Genomic DNA, 16,901 nt, shown 5'->3' on the forward strand with positions numbered 1-16,901 from the left:
AAATAATACTGTCTGGAAAACCCTACCAGCTTGAGCTAAGAATAGTAAATAAAAGAACTTGGAATCAAAATGCTGCAGTACAGAAAACTATGAAAAGGCAGCACTAGCACTACAGAAACAGCATTTCAAAAGGTCTTTCTACCCAGGACCTTTTCATTGTCTTAATAAATTCCTACCTGGAGTACTTTGATTTGCTGAAGATTTAGTGTGCTTTTCCAGCTGTTGGCTTCTAGGAATGATGGGCGGACTGAACACGCCCATCCAGTCCCTGAAAAACACATATCAAAATATCATCCATAAAACCACAGTTTGTGTAACTATTATTTAAAAAACCCTTTCAAAGGTTAGTGCAAGTTGTTGAGTGTTATGGACCAAAATCAAGCTCGATTTTACTGTTATAAAAATAAACTTCACAGTTAATACTATAAATGTTAAGGTTTTCTTCCTTCTTTAGCCAATTTGAGCTGGTACTGCTCTCTCAGCAAAAAGTATACATGAGGTGTGATCCATAATCCACACAGCTGTACTGTGAAAGACTCTAGGACTCATGAGAGTGTTTTTCCTGAGGAATAAAGATTTGGGATGAACAACCTGGTCTTGATTAGAGACTGATGAGGCTAATTTGATTAAAAACCCTTACTTACCCTCTCTAAGGAAAAAGGCTTACAGACAATCATAAAGAAATATCTTTGGTTACCACTGACTTGGCACTGCTTGGAGATCTCTATACCACAGTGACATGGCAGGTGGTAGATCACTCACAGTCCGGATGGTTAGTGACTTAGAGCAGAGCATAGATTTGAAATGGATGACACCAGCAGTGTGCTACAAGCTCAGTGGTCATGAACTGTGGGACAGCCGATTTGTACTAAATAATTTAATCTTTCCAGTTTAATTTAACTTGAAAATTTTTCAATAAAGGCATGGAATTAGTGGTCACAGCTAAGCATAACATATTACCAGTTTGCTAGTGTTTTTCAGAAGGAAACACTGGATTGAGTCAAGATGTTATTGCTGACAATATTCTTGATATTGGAAAAAAAGCTTTGCTAGGTAACTACATTATAAAGTGCTTATAACGTATCTATATTGTTATAAAATACTAGGTGATATGAATAAAAAAGCTGTTATCAAGCATAACATGATTTTAGCTACTGACAAGGCCATACAGAGGATTCATCTTGCCTGTCACACATCTATTTTGATTCTGTAAAGAAAAAGATTTTGATGGGATCTTTATCATAGACGAGGGAGTATGGACCTTCTTCACCTATTCTGTTTAATAGGCAATTTATGTCTCTCCTCAACACTATTTTGTGATAGCTTTTAAAAATTATTTTCATTATCACACATTCATGCAAAGTTCAATGTTCATTTCACATACACTGTTTTATGATAGTCTGTGTTTGTTATAGCTCAAAGGAAAACAGAACAGTTTTTATTATTATTACTGCAACTGCAGATTTTTTCACTCTAGTAACTCATACCACGTTTTGTAATTCTTTTCATAGATGAAACCAATCTCTGTACGCTATACACAGCTGATGTTTCCTTAAGTTCCCATCTCTCCTCATCAGCAGTAAAGAGCTATAACACACTCAAGCTTTCATATAACCATTAACTAGACTGAATACTTGCAAATTAATACTTAAACATAGAATTCAAGGGACCTCAATAAATCATCTCATTTTGATCAAACCAGATCCTTCTTTTTTGACCAACCTATTTCAACTACAAGACAAGCAGAATGGAAAGGAAAAGGGCTCTTTAAATTCCTTTATGTTTGCTTCATGCTGATGGGAACAGTGCACAGAGTAAATCAAACTTAATTTGGGGCTGCTTTGACTTACATCTGGCCATGGCTGTTCCAACAGCTGGTACAAAAATATTCTACATGCAAAGTTGGAGGCCAAGCTGATTAGCCAGAGCTGTGGAGGTAACTTCAACATCCATGGCTTCTTCTAGAAGGGATGAATTGTTCCAAAGCTTGACAGATTTCTTTACATTGGTTGACTGTAATTGTCTCAACTCAACTGTCCTACACCCACTAAACAGGTAATGTACTTCTACTTTCTGAAAAGCCTTGATGATCTCTTGTAAGATTTGCTTCTGACAAAGGAATCTGGCAAGGCTCAGTCATGTGTTGTAATTGCTAAAATATGCCAACTTTTATGTTAGCTTTTCTGCTACTTCTGGACTTGTTATTGATTTCACATTATCTCCTGTTGGCATACAGGCATAATCTGGGGTGAACTAGGGGACAAGCACCAATCCATTTGCAGTCAAAACGGAAAAAACTAATCTTCTGCCTCAGGAAACAGAACTGCTGTTGTAGAAATCCAGCAAGTAGAGTAACAGATTTAAAGGAAGAGATACTGAATTTTCCATTATTTCAATAGGTAAAAAACATACTTCAATATTTTTTTACACCATCATATTCTTTTCACATATATGGTCAACTTCACAACCAATCCTTCTCTTCTGCTGTTCAGCTAACACCTGAGAACTGGTACAACTACTCCACACAGCAATATGCTTGCCTAGACGTCTCATTATTAGCTCTCTGGCACTGCTCACCATATCTGCATTACCGGAATATGGCCAAAGATTCTTTGTTCACACCAAAGCTTCCAAAGTTTTTTAGAAATAACAGTTAAATGCATGCTTTGATATCCAGTGGCATGGTAGAATATATTCTACATTTCTGCCACTTGCATGCGTGGTTTGTGCTGCCTCAGAATCAGCAAACATAAACTTAACACTAGAATCTGACCAAGCTCATAGCATGTGGTCAGAGAGCATGCAGTATTATCACTTACCTGATTCTCTACAATTGCACTGAAACACAACATCAGCAAAGGCAATGTCTTGGAGAAACTGAGGCAATTTTAGAGAAGGTAAGGAAGAACTGTTAGCACTAATCTCTGATTCCCAAGCTACCCTTTCTTCCAAATTCACTACAGCTTTTAGTTTAGTATTATCTATGAGACAGTCTAGATCCAGTTCATGTTTTTTTCTCTCAGTGTCCAAGAAAAACTAATAGCTTTGCTATTCAACCCCCTCCCACCAAGACAAGTAATCAAAACACTACAGTATTAGGGATTCATTGTTGACTTAGCGTTATTTTTAAGATGGAAACATATTACACAATTTGCATTAAAACTAGGTTTTACTTCCACAAGTTGGATACCAATGTCTAAACCAACTTCTCCTAAAATCTTGAGATAAAAAAACCCAGAACAAAACATAATCTCATGTGCACTGAAACATTCTTGGACACATTGCAGGAGAGAGTAAATACTGGCATTTGACTGATAAACTTCTGAGAAGTGGGCTTATATTGGTAATTCTGATAGATGGTGTAATCTAGCAGACCTTGCCTAAAAGTAAAGCCCAGCATGGAGACAACAGGCAATGTCCTGAGAACTGTGGCCTGCATTCTCATTTATGGCAGTTTTATACTGACTAAATAAAGAATATTGGGTTTTGAGAACTTCTTGAAGAAGCCAGTTTATCTCCTTATCCAGCAAAGCTAATCACACATTCTGACTCAAAGTCACTCCCTTTAAGCTATCAAAGCCTCCAGCTGTAATCAAGACAATCAATAGGCAATAAACTATCTACAGCTCTCCTGACAACAATGTGGAATGCCAAGTATTGTCTTTTGACATTGTGAGCCGCATTGTATGAAGCCTTAGAATAGCTTGCACTAAAACTCTTCATTATTCTGAAAGCTCTTCTGTATGCCAAAACAGAATTAAAAATACTATATAGTCTTGGAACATTATGATAATCTTGTTAAATAGTGGTCATATATTGAAATACCATATGTGATGGAAAGCAAAAGAATCTTGTGGACTTATGAACATCATTTTCAGTCTTATGACGGTATGTTAAATTTTGCAGAAAATAGCATTCATCAGTAAAATCTGTTGAGAAAATTAGTGATGCCTTATTAAGTAGCACTTCTCAATGACAATGTATCTAAAGCATTGACATTAACAAAAATCCAAAGAATCAGAGAGGTATGATTTAAACCTTAACAAACATCCTTGATATTTTTGATTTTTTTACAGACATTCTTGTGCTTTAGTCTATCCTGCTGGCTGGACTGAGAAAATGGCAAATCATTTAGTATAAAGATTTGTAACATTGCTTTGAATTGAGATGGCATACTTTAATACATTCCTTTTGGATCAGACTTAATTTGTATTACTTAAACCAATGGGATCATTTAATCCACCTTATTAGCAAAATTAAAATGCATAAAAGTTTTAGTATGGTTTTGCCCAAAAATCTAAACAGGAATTAAAAGGAATATTCAAGTTACTTAGTCAGGCTGGCAGTATACTTAAAAAAAGCAGGGCAAGGGCTATATTATATCACATCAGGGAATGAAAAAACAGCAGCAGTTTTGTATCATTAAGAACACACTGAATTGACAAACTATTAAGCATCTGAAGAATAAAATCGATAAAGAACAAAATGATGATTTTAACTGCATAAACTACTTAGTAAATCTTTATGAACACAAAAGGGCAAATGGCTTGTGCCTGAGTGATAATAAGAGGAACACATTTGCTTAATTATGTTTTACAATGGATAATTTGACCATCTCTGCAGAGGGCCAGAGAATGCCAATGTATAAATCAGAGTATAAAAAAAATTTAAGGAAAAAAGGACTAATTCTTGACATCTTATGCAACTATCAGCTTGAAATCTCAGCACATGCTTCTACTGTATTAGTAATATTTAATCCCACACGAAGCAAATTCTGTTGCAGATGCTAAAAGTGAATAAGTAATACCTTACCATGATCCACTGAATGCAAAGTGACAGCTCACATCAAAAGTATGGTTCAGTATAGTCTACATGTCCAATTCAGCTAAGATGAAGACCTCTCTCACTTGTTTGGATTTTTAATTATATCTATTTAAGGTTATCAGAGACTAGCTCATTTCTTAGATAGGTGAATTTTTATTGATCTATCTCTGGGAGACCCCTCTCCTATTCCCTGCAACATCTTTTTTGGAGCGTGCATAACTTGTTAGGCTCCTCTAGATTAGCAGATCTGAATTTTCAGTTATTTACATATCTGCTGAGTTTCATGCATATGTGTAACTTCATTAACTTCCATCAGATTACCTATACACACCTGTTTGGATTTTGCTTTGTAATATATTAATCATCTATGCATAATGGGAGTGTGGTTTTATTTTTAACAGAAACATTTCCATAGAAATAAGTCCTTCAGTAATAGTTTCAGTATTGAAGCAAGGACACTATTAATAATAAGACGCGTTAGTGTTATGTGCAAAATGCAATAATATTATTTGAAATAATGTTGAAATAAAATTTCAGGTCCTGCCACTACGTATGTCTCTACCAATTGTGAAGTCATCTGAGGCTTAAGTTGTCCTCTATTGCATCTAAAATCCTTTCAACAATTTCAACCTTTGAACATATGTTATAAACCAAGAAACATTCAATATTAACTTATACGTCAGTAACTGCTCAGTGCTACTCAGGTCCAGATGGGAAAAACATTATCTTTAAAATGGAAAACTGTGTGAGTATTGAAAAGATATGCTACTAAAAGAATATAGAGTGTATTTATACATACAAATCAAGGATTTTGGAATGCACATTTTAATAAAAATCTAGAAAATAACGTAACTATACATGCCCGTAAGACTTTGCATGAATTGAAAGCTCTGTCTTAAAAAGTATTTAAGGACAATCTGGCAATACATTGATGATCAGAAAATGCAAGCTATTAGCTACATTGTATTATTCTCCTGCAGTGGTACTGTAGTTTCAAAACACCATTAAATCAGCACAAACCAACACTTATCACCTCCTGCACATTTTTCACAGTGAGCTGCATTCTGACTATGAGTAATCTGTTAATCTGTTCTTTGTCTCACAATCCATCAAAGTGACAGTTTCATTCCAACCCTAATACATAGTATCTTCATTTACTGCACGCCTTACTGGAACTTTCCTTTTTTGCTAGCATTAAGATTTAGAAAATCACAAGTATATTCACAGAATGCCTTTTTCCTACCTCCAAACTACTTCAGCAAGTTCAGCCTGCCAAATGCAGTATAGGCAGAGAAATCTCCTCAAAAACTAAATTACTTCATTTTCAATGAATTGTTAACTAAATAAAAGAGATCATAAAAAGGACAAGTGTAACTGTGCATGGAAGACATGAATCTGCTTTTAAAGTCTTAAATCTGTGTATGAACCGTTTTATAGTTGCTAGATTAGATGCAGTAACTGATGTATCTGGATGAACTTGCATGGCAAGTTTCATAGTGTTCACTTCATAAAATCTAACAAGAACATTTTAAATCCATAAAAACATGGATGGCAAGGGAAATAAGTGACTGAAAACATCTGTGCGAGGAAAAATGTGTATTATCCTACACAATTGACTGGCAGTGTGCTGTCAGAAAACACTTCATACTATTGATAAAAGCTAAAGAAGTATCTGAAATGTCATCTGCTCCTATCCCTCCGAACACACATACATTGTCCATTTAAAACCTGGACAAGCAAAATCAACATTAACACCACCAAGTGAAATTGGTCTACTTTTAAAAATAAGTACACGTCTTGCTCAGGTTGGTAAAAAATTGACAAAGTGATGCTAGGGTTTCACCTGGAAGTGGACAATTAATTTTGATCATCTCAATTTGATTATTTCTCCCTAGCCACCCTCTCCCCTTGTCTTCATTTTGGAATGAATCACAGGGATTTTCTTGCTCATTCAAAACAAAACAGAACAAGCTAAAAACCTGACAGCCAAAATATGCTGTATACAGGATCAATTTGAGCTATCCCACAGTGTTGTAACACCCTCTCCTGACTGGGCTATCTATTAAAAAAACCCTGTCTAAATAAGTAACATTAAAATCTTCTGTATAACAAATTGATTCCCTGACACCTACAGTCATGTGCAGAATTCTATTTCTAAGCCTTCAAAGCAGAGAGGGAGTGAGGGAGAAAGAAACAGATGAGTGTATGTATGTCAGATGAGGAAGCTTTGCTGAATCACGCATCAAAGCAGTTGTAGGAGCAAAGCTTGTGTCAGTTACATTAAATAGAGTGGTACATCCAAACCATGCAGAAATCAGTTCTGCATTCCAGGAGAACACAGACATAATGCAGACAATGACTGAAACGAGCAGTAGTAAAGCCCTCTTAAAGTGATTTGAGATTAAATCAAAGAATGTCACATTTAATATTCAGGACATTCTAACTGAATCCTTACTGCCTAGGCTATAAATGGAATCTTACCGTGGGTTGGAGTGAGAAAGGGGGCTCATTTCTTTTTGATAGAGATGTTCCTGACTGGTGGGCTACGGAAAACAAAAAATAATAGTGAGAAAATGACTTTGCAAATATTCTTTCATTATGTTTAGAAGCATGCAAGAGATCTTTTATGAGCATACACATTTGCAGCTTCTGATATTAGAATTTTACGGCCTTTTTCCTTACCTGTGAAATTAAAAATGGATATTCAGATTGTAACTGTGCAGAAGTACAACGTAACAGATGATTCTTATCCAGGTGGAAATAAACACGAGTTAAAGAGTTGACCACATGGTCATTTCTCTACTGTCTGTGAGTGTTGGGGCTGAGTCAGGAAGCTTCAGAAAGGGAGGGTGGCGAAGTCTTGTCTGATAGGAAAATCTGGATTGTATGTGTATAGAAAGCACGGTGCAGGAACTCTTAGTAGGATCTGTGCAGAACCCACCATTTTTAAGATGAGACAACACTGAAGCAGAGCTAATAGGGCTGGCAGGCATGGCTCCTCTCTCCTCAGAAGTACCAGTACCAGTAACCTAAGCAGTCCCAAATGAAATTTTCTGTAGCAGATATGATACCTATGGCACTGCCAACTTGATACCTGGATTCAGCTATTCATGAATAGATAATGTGGACTGTATGAACATTCATGCAAAAGATGACAATTTTCTAGAGTCTTCAAATGTTACCTATTCATTGTTAAGAATGTGTCCCAAAGGTTTCAAACTACCTTTGGTTTATGGCATTAAAAAGTTATTTGGGAAGAAAGATCAATATTCATAAACTGGTACAAAATTTCAAGAATTCTAACATTCAGAAATGTATTTTCTCTCAGTATATTTGTAGTGCTTCCAGAAGAGACCCCTCTGCCATTGTCACACACCTCAAAAGCAGCTCTAACCAAATCACTGAAGCAAGTGCAAAAGAAGTGAAAATACAAGCATACATTAACAAGACTTTTACGATTTAGTACATGAAATACTAAAAATAAACACTAAGCACTATAAAAGCAATTGCCTTTTTTACAGAAATCAATATAAAAATTAGTATCTTCTCATGGTTTCAGGAAGTGCAGAGGGATGTTGCAAAATGTATGTACAGGATGAATGACATCCTAATTACTGCCAAATATGAGTCACTGCCTGGTAGTGGGTAGTGCAATTCCCAAATGATGGCTAGTGGAAGACAGAGAATGAAACAGAAAGCGAACTAGTCAGTCTGTGAACCAGAATATCTGTCTAAATAACTTTTAGTCTCATTTCATAGTAAGATATAGTCTGCCTCAGTTTTGCAATTTGACTTGATGTGAACAGATCCCTCCAGGGGTTGTCAAACTGAGCTCTTAGTTGGAATAATTCTGGGTTTAAATATCACTCCTTTTGTCTGTCAAACTTCAGTTCTGCCAAACCATTTCTGGGTGAAGTAGCTTTCTTTTCTCAACCATTATAAAGGAAACCAGAAGACCTTCCACAAATCAGGTATGAACCTGGAAGAACTCTTTCAAATGTCTTGCAGGTCAAGGCTTATATGACTGAATTTATACTGAGGAAGCTGCTTGGGGAACAAGTAATCTTTCTTTTCTGTGAGTGCTTCTTACTCAAAAGACAGGTCTTAGTAGTGAATGTATGCTGGAGTCTGCTAATGCAGCATTATATCACTGCAAGCTTCTAGGATGTATCAATGAGCAATCTATGAGAATCTTCCTTCTCTTTTGCATTTCTGGCTGAGAATCAGAGACAAAATGTAATAAGATATCCTGAAATCTCTTATACATGATCTCCAGGATGGTTCTTATACATCTGAAGTGGTCTCTGAAGTATGGAAACAGCTATCCAAGAACCTGAATAGGCCAATACCCTGACAGGACAGGAAGGTCTTATTGGATCTCTAGAATAAAACAAGTCACCTAAGCAGAAATATTTTATCACCTTGGCAAATTTTCTTGGTTAATGTGTGTATTTGTGGGTATAAACTTCCCATTATACTCTGCAGCATACAGAACTTTGTCTTGCATATTGTTGCAAAGCTAACATGGAATTTCATACACCTTCAGATTTCAGAAAATATTCAGGTAAGACACACTCAAATAAAGTGTTTACAAATACTTAGTTCTACATAGAGATATTATTGATTTGGAAATGTGCTCTCCTCTTCCTACCCCCATTTTACAAGGATTTGTAATTATCCTTTGAAGTAAATCCATTTTAAAATAAAAGTTTCTCATAACTTACGGCTCTGCTGGGTAATCTATAATATTCAAAGCAGCTTTACTCCTTTTTGGCTGTCCAGTTTATACCAGCTGCTAAACAACTTGCATTTCTCCTGATAGCCTATATTCAGTTCTTGGTAAACTCATAGCATTAAAAATACAGTTTCAGTATCTCTGTTTTATAGTTGTTTAAGGACATCTGTTCTAACTGCAACTAAGCAATATGATTGATTCACGTGTTTTTACATTCAGAAGGGTTTCTTAGACTCATTAGACTCAGAAACATGAGAATTTTCAATAAATCTGGAAATCAGAGTAGCAATGGCAAGTGACAAAAGAATAAACTCACTAAAAATGTGTTTTATATATGTAAAATATTACTTCGATACATAAGGTCACTATCTAACATGATTATATCCTGCCCAGCCTTTCAAAACTTCACAGGTATTTCAAGATGATAGACAAAAAGCTGCCTTCTGGTGGTCCTGTTGCCATAGATTGCACTAAGGGACAAAAATGTATAAAATGAATGAAAATTTGAATAAAATATTTCTTACTTATCTTTGAAGAACATAAGAGAAAGCAGTAGATACTCCAGATTTAAATAATCAGAAAGATACAACATGGAAACATATGTAAACATTAAAGTTTAATCATGACAAGAATTTCAAGCTGTCCTTAATTTCTCGAACTACAATATGAGGAATATTTCTATTTCTATTCTATATATTGCACTGCTAAAATAATTTGCCTATGCACCTGGAAGATGGCTAGATATATACTATATATACACACTTTCCTACAGTTTGTACATCTGATTTTGGAAGGATAGATCATTTGCAAATTCTCTTGACTCAAGTGGTGGTTGTACTAAAGACCACTGACATAAAACCTAATTTCTTTTTATTCTAAGCTTTATGTTTCAGCTATCCATTTGAATACTGGCATCACCATCACTATTGTTAAAGTCTTCTGAAATGCTGTAAGCATATCAAAATATACTGAAATTTAACATCAATATACAGAAAATGCTCCCAGATGCTCTTCTAAAGCTTCTTTGTTAGAACAACTTGGGGTGATTAAATAATCACCTTCCCTGACAGAAGTTGTTTATAAACTTCTTAGATACTAAAGGTCTAGAAAATGAATTATCACCCTCACATCAATATTCTGCTGTTTTCCAAAAAGGGGAACAGAGTTAAATTACGGAGTGTTAAGCACACAGGTCCTCAGTCCAAAAACCCGTGCCACATCTGTGAATAGCTGGTGCCACGGCAGCTATCTCAGAAAGGAAAGTATGAAGTGAATCAACAAGTACTGTGGACTAACCAACATTGTATTGGTACAGGGAGTCCGCTTGCATAAAGGCAGAGGTAGGGAAGACAGCAGAAGCTGAATTTCAGCAGCTTTTGTTGTAGCAAGGGACTAAGTGGTTAGTCCTTATCTGAGAAAGATTAGGTTTGCTTTCTAAATGATCTCTTCCTGGAAATTAGGCTCTACATTACATCTTGAAACCTCAGTGCCCACCTTGCAAAATACAGAGTAGAAGCCTGATAAGGCTGCATGTATAAGACATACCAACACTTCAGTCAACTGAATGAAATTTGAAAAACTTCTCAAAGACAAGTATGTTCCCTTTTACACTTGATTTACCTACAGAGAGATGGCCACAAAGGACTACTATGAAAAATCACAGCTATATTAAATTACAATTCAAATTACTAACTTACTGTATCTAAGCTCTTTTTTAGACTGATGCTATCAGTACGAAGCTACAGAACCTGATCAAGACAGTAAGATCAAAGAACTGTCTTTGCAATTACATTATGCTTCACTGAATACTGCAGCAGTACATTTCATCTTAAAAGTCCATTTTGGTTTAGTAATCTAATTTGTATTAACCAAACCTGACATGTCTAAATATTCTTATCAATTTCCTTATAATTAAACCACTCAAAAATTAATGAGACTGCTATTCTCTATTTGAGTTCCATTTGCCCAGTCTTGCAGATTCATACCATGTTTGAGTCTATTAGTAAGTACTAGGAAAATGCATTGGAAATAACAAAACTACAACTATATGTGTACTGTTGACAGATCTCAAATAGTTAAAACCAACTAATGTTTCTTTGATATTCTGCAAAACATTACTCTGTACACCAAGTTCTTATTTGTGCAATTACCCACTGTCCTGGGTTCAGCAGCAGCAGTCACTTTTTCTCCTTCTTAGTAGCTGGTGCAGTGCTGTGGTTTTGACTTTCGTCCTGGGAATAGTACTGATAAAACCGATGTTTTCAGTTGCTGGTCAGAATGTTTACTCTGACCAAGGACTTTGTGAGTCTCATGCTCTGCCAGGGAGGAGGGGAAGCCAGGAGGAAGCAGAGACAGGACACCTGACCCAAACTAGCCAAAGAGGTATTCCATACCACAGCACGTCATGCCCAGGATGTAGAACTGGGAGCTACCCGGAAGGGCACGTCCTCTTTTCTGTCGGGCTCTTTTCCGGCGGGCGGTATCATATTCTCTTCCCTTGTTATTTCTCTTATCGTTATTATTATTGGTGGCAGCAGTAGTGATTTGTGTTATACCTTAGTTACTGGACTGTTTTTATCTCAACCCGTGGGAGTTACATTCTTTCGATTCTCCTCCCCATCTCTCTGGGGGGTGGGGGGGGAAGTAGACTGCGTGGTTCTAATTTACAGCCGGGGCTTAAACCACGACAGCAACATTCACTGTTTATTATTGTTTCACCTATAGTAAAATAAGAATTATGTTGCTGAGATATAAATGGAGTATGAGGTTATCTAGTTTTACAGCAGCTCCTGTAAGCACCTTTATATAGCTGCTGAAATGTTATTCTGTGATTTCATACATCCAATACTCTTCAGTGGACTGTAACAAATACTCTGCTTCTTATAACAGTACTCTGTCACATAGTGCAGCTTGTGTGATTTTGTACCACTTTGTACCAGGACAAATAAGGATACAAGGTGTGAAATATAGAAGGATCACATACTAAAAGCTCAAACTACTGCAGCTTTTTGCTGCTATTCTCCTCCTTCAGTGCTTTCACCAGTTACCTTTTCACTAGTAAGACTTTTATCATCGTGAGAAGCAATTATTTTCCATTACTCATACTGTAATGTAGTTGCTGACTGGTATTATCTGGGCTTCATTCATTTTGGAACTCTTTTTAGGTACTATACCACACATTTGCAGGTTGTCAGCCACTACTTTACAAGCTGCACAACCTACATGATTATTCAGGATTCTAGAAGGAATACATGTAATAGATTTGCTCTTTGTCCATGGTGGTACTACAGGACCTGCTGGAAGTGCAAGCGTTTTGGCTGCAGGTTTTACTTGCTAAGTTCTAAAAACGTTTGGTAGTGGTATCTTAAATTTCAAATCTACTCAAACATATTTTATTATTCAAGATCCTTGAGTCTCAGAATTGACAGAAACTATATAGAGAAAATACTGTGGCATTAGACTTACTGGCGGGAAACAAGAGTTCCAGGTTGCTGTATCTTCGCTGCTTGTACTTAGGCTAACACTGCAGTTATCTATCTGTGATGCACTCAGCTCATGAGAGATCTCAGTATCCCCTGATTCTCCACTTTGCTGACTCTTCATGCTAGCCAGCATCTGTAGTTCAGATGAACTGAGTGTGTTTGACTGGTAGTTGTTCCAGTCATACTCCTGTGAAATAAAATGGCGCAGTCAACAATATAGATAGGCTCACTGAACAGAATATAGGAATGAAAGAAATACACTCGAGAATCTTGTGGGGAATCTTCTAGAAGCTACAATACTAAAAGAGAAACAAAATGTTTACTAGAAAAGATTAGCTAACAGATTACTGCTCAGCTATGGAGATCAAACATACAGTTTGGATTCTGGGTGTTTGATGAAGTTGCTGTTCTACTGCAATTAAAAACACAAGATAAAAGCAGGATTTCAGAAGTTCAAAAGCCCAGCAGCTATGCTTAAGCATCAAATGCAAATCTTGAAATAAACCCGATCACACAGTTATCATAGTATCATAAATACCAGCAACATACCATTTAGTTATTTGTCAAGTACAGCATAAAATTCCTCTGGAAAGCAACATGTCAGCACGAAATTTTAAAAGTTATTTTGGTAACTTGCTAGAGTATAAACTAAAATAAATTACTTTAAGAGAAATAGTACAGCAACATTTAATACCTTCAGGTTATGGCACCACATAAACAGGACTTTTGCTTTTCAAAACACTCATTAATATGTGTCAGTGATCAATAAAATATTATATAGGCTCAAGTATTCAGCTCCACAGAGGTATGATGTATACAGCCCACAGAAGATGTTAGACATTGGACATTGATTCTTCTTATTTTAAGGAACCAGTGCAATAAGGCATGTATATATCCTAGATTTTTACATACATTGCTTAGTATTTCACAAAGTGCTCACTTTCACTAGAAGAAAACCCTCAAACACTCAGAGGCTATTTTTTGGCACAGATATACATAGTCTGCCACTTTGTACAAGGTATATGATGATGACAGAAGCTGTCAGCACAGCTGCCACCCCTTTTGTATCTGTGGCTTTTGAGGTCCAGGCTTCATTCCTGAATACATTATTATTACCATTTTTAATCCTAAAATGATACAGGATGTTTTCCCTAGACACTTACTGAATGTAAGTTATGAGTTATTTTTTCATCTCATATGTTATGCTGGAAGGTCTGCTTTGCTGTATTAGTATTCTACCAGATCTACAGCTGCTATAACTTCTATTGATCTTACTGAAGATGCTGAAGTCCTGTTTATTTTCTTATATAGATGCCTTCTGCATTTATTTGATTATTATAAGAGAAGCTTCAGCTTATCTTTCCTCCCTCATATATGAAGCAATTGGCATGCAGCATTAAAACGGCAGCATGAACTATGCAGAATAAAATCACTAAGCATTGAAATAACATTTTTTCTCTTTCTCTTTTTAAGAAAGGAAAAACATTGTCCAAGCCTGCTTGTCTTTTCCTTTACAGCTATGAAGAAAGATGCACAGATTTTTGTAAGTTTTACAAAACAATTCAAAACATTTGTTTCTCCCTCCCCAAGCTTATTTCAAGTTGCTATCCTGTTCTCTTTACATGTTATGGTCTCACTCTAGAAACACCATATTCAGAAAGGAGAACAAACGTCATAGCAATTTTCCATGCTAAACATCCTGTACAACAAACTCCTTGTAGGAAAGGAGAAAGAGTTCAGACTATTTCTTCTGTAGCTTGAGATGACCACTACAGAACAGCCTCTTCACAAACTATGTATTGTATCAGCCAATTTCCAAAGAGAACATCTGAAAATAGAATTTGAAGTTCACTCTGTAATTTAGGAAAAACTTTTGATGTAAGAATTAATTTTGCAATACTCATAAAATTTGCCTAAAATAAATATTTTATTTAGTAATGCAAAGTTTATCTTCTCTTTCTGCATATCCTCCCCTTCTGATACAGTATTTTTATTAAATGCTTAAAACTGTCATTAGATTGACAAAACCTTTTGAAAAGATTTTTTTTTCATACATAAAGACATTTGCATTCTTCTAGGTTCAAACAATTTATTCAGGATTGTTTGAGTGTAGTTATACGTGCAGAAAACTTTAATTGCCAGCTATTACCCAGAGGGCTGCACTTCTTTCTTAATTAAAAATATTTGAACTTAATAATAAAGAACTCTATTAAAATATGAATAAAACATTGCAAGCAACCATGTCCTTAAAGTGTATTAAGAAGTCAGCAAATCAACTGCAGGAAGACTTGGTTAAGCATTTTTTTTCTTTACCATTCCTCCATATATGCAGATTAGAAAAGTCTACTTCTCCGTAAACTCTAATACCCTTTCATACAAAACCATCCTGTCATGCATTATTCTTAAAACAATGAGCACTGTTTCAAAATCGAAATAAAATTATTACATGTCCACAGCCAACAAAAAAGTCTCCAGTGTTGTCTCACTGTAATTAATATGTCAGCACTTCCTTTCCTGAAACTTACAGGCCCTAGAATACTAGTTTCTTCCTGCAGAAGTGCTCCAGCAAAACCACTTTGCATATGTATGAGGTTAGAAGAAAGACACATTCAAACAGCTTATTGTATAAATCTTAAAATTGACAACATTCTTAATAAAAATATTTTTTTTCAAAGAACATATGTAACTGTTTCTTGGAGCCACAAAGAAGAGATTCTTACAACAGTTTGTGTTGGAAGGGACCTTAAAGCTCACCCAGTTCCAACCCCTCCTGCCACGGGCAGGTACACCTTTCACTACTTGTGGTTGCTTCAAGCCCCATCCAACCTGGCCTTGAACACTGCCAGGGATGAGGCATTTATTCTTGTGGTCCCAGCAGTGGTACCCGTTTCAAGATATTACTATCCAAAACCCGCTCTTACATCAATGATCATGCAGTTGCAAGATTGAACATCCTTGGGTAGAATGGCAAAAAAGTTTAGAGAACAGCAATCCTGGGACTAAATACCATAAAACTCCTTGACTTGTAGAAGAGACAGTTGAGGCGGTATAGCATACACAGCCATCAAATAATAAGTGGCACAGGTAAGAATAATAATTAAAAAAAATTATTCATTGTTTCTTGTAACAAAGACAAGAATGAGAAAGCACCAGGAATGAGCAAATGCATTCAAATAAATAAAAGGAGGTAAGTATTTTTTCCCACACACAGTAGTTAAACTCTGAAATTCACTTTCACAGTCAAAGGCCATACAGGTACAAAAAGCAGCTACGCACACGTATGGAAAAAAATTCCACCACCAATTACTCACCACGAAGACAACACTTCCCACTGAAGGAATTGCTTAGCTATAGGCTGCTGCAAGGCAGCCTGCAGGGCACGTTGGCAAGATAGCACTGGATGCTTGCTCTCTCCTTGCTGTTTGTTTTTGCTTTCCCTAACTATCAGCAACTGAGTGCTGCTGGACAGAAGATGCCAGCTACGTACGTCTTTGGTCTCACAAGGTATTAGCTGATGTCTGAAAAAAGAAGATCCCTGAAGCCTGTTTCACTCAGATGCTCAGGAATAAATCTACTCCTAACACATTTAGAGAAGAGGTCACATGTTATAAGATACAAATCTGCACTAATTCTAAGCCCAAAAGAATTCTATCCAAAACCATGGAACATAAACATACTATTTCATTTGTGATTTACAGAATACACTTGATTTTTAAGCTCCAGTTCCTGATTCAAAATATATCATTATAAGCTGAAAAGAGAATCAGCTATTAGGAAATATTTAAGAACATAATTAGCTTCATACTTGTTCTTTGAATCACTGCATGTTTCCATAAGCAGACTCCATGAAGAAAAAAAAA

At 36.1% G+C, this 16,901-nt stretch overlaps 1 protein-coding gene across 7 annotated transcripts in view; it reads right to left on the bottom strand.

Moving 5' to 3' along the window:
• The window catches only part of LOC308224929 (protein CFAP20DC-like), a 136,910-nt gene that overhangs the window by 5,083 nt on the left and 114,926 nt on the right, over window positions 1-16,901 (bottom strand). For 6 of the 7 annotated variants that reach the window (XM_080625309.1, XM_080625310.1, XM_080625311.1 and 3 more), the window contains 3 exons: window positions 13,025-13,228; window positions 7,306-7,367; window positions 177-268 (listed from right to left, as the gene is read on the bottom strand). In XM_080625309.1, the coding sequence (XP_080481435.1) occupies window positions 177-268; window positions 7,306-7,367; window positions 13,025-13,228 (358 nt within the window). The remainder of the gene's footprint in view (window positions 1-176; window positions 269-7,305; window positions 7,368-13,024; window positions 13,229-16,901) is intronic. The other variant, XM_080625315.1, reaches the window with a different exon arrangement.

This window comes from Psittacula echo (assembly GCF_963264785.1).
Source record: "Psittacula echo genome assembly, chromosome: 9".
NCBI classification, from domain to species: domain Eukaryota; kingdom Metazoa; phylum Chordata; class Aves; order Psittaciformes; family Psittacidae; genus Psittacula; species Psittacula echo.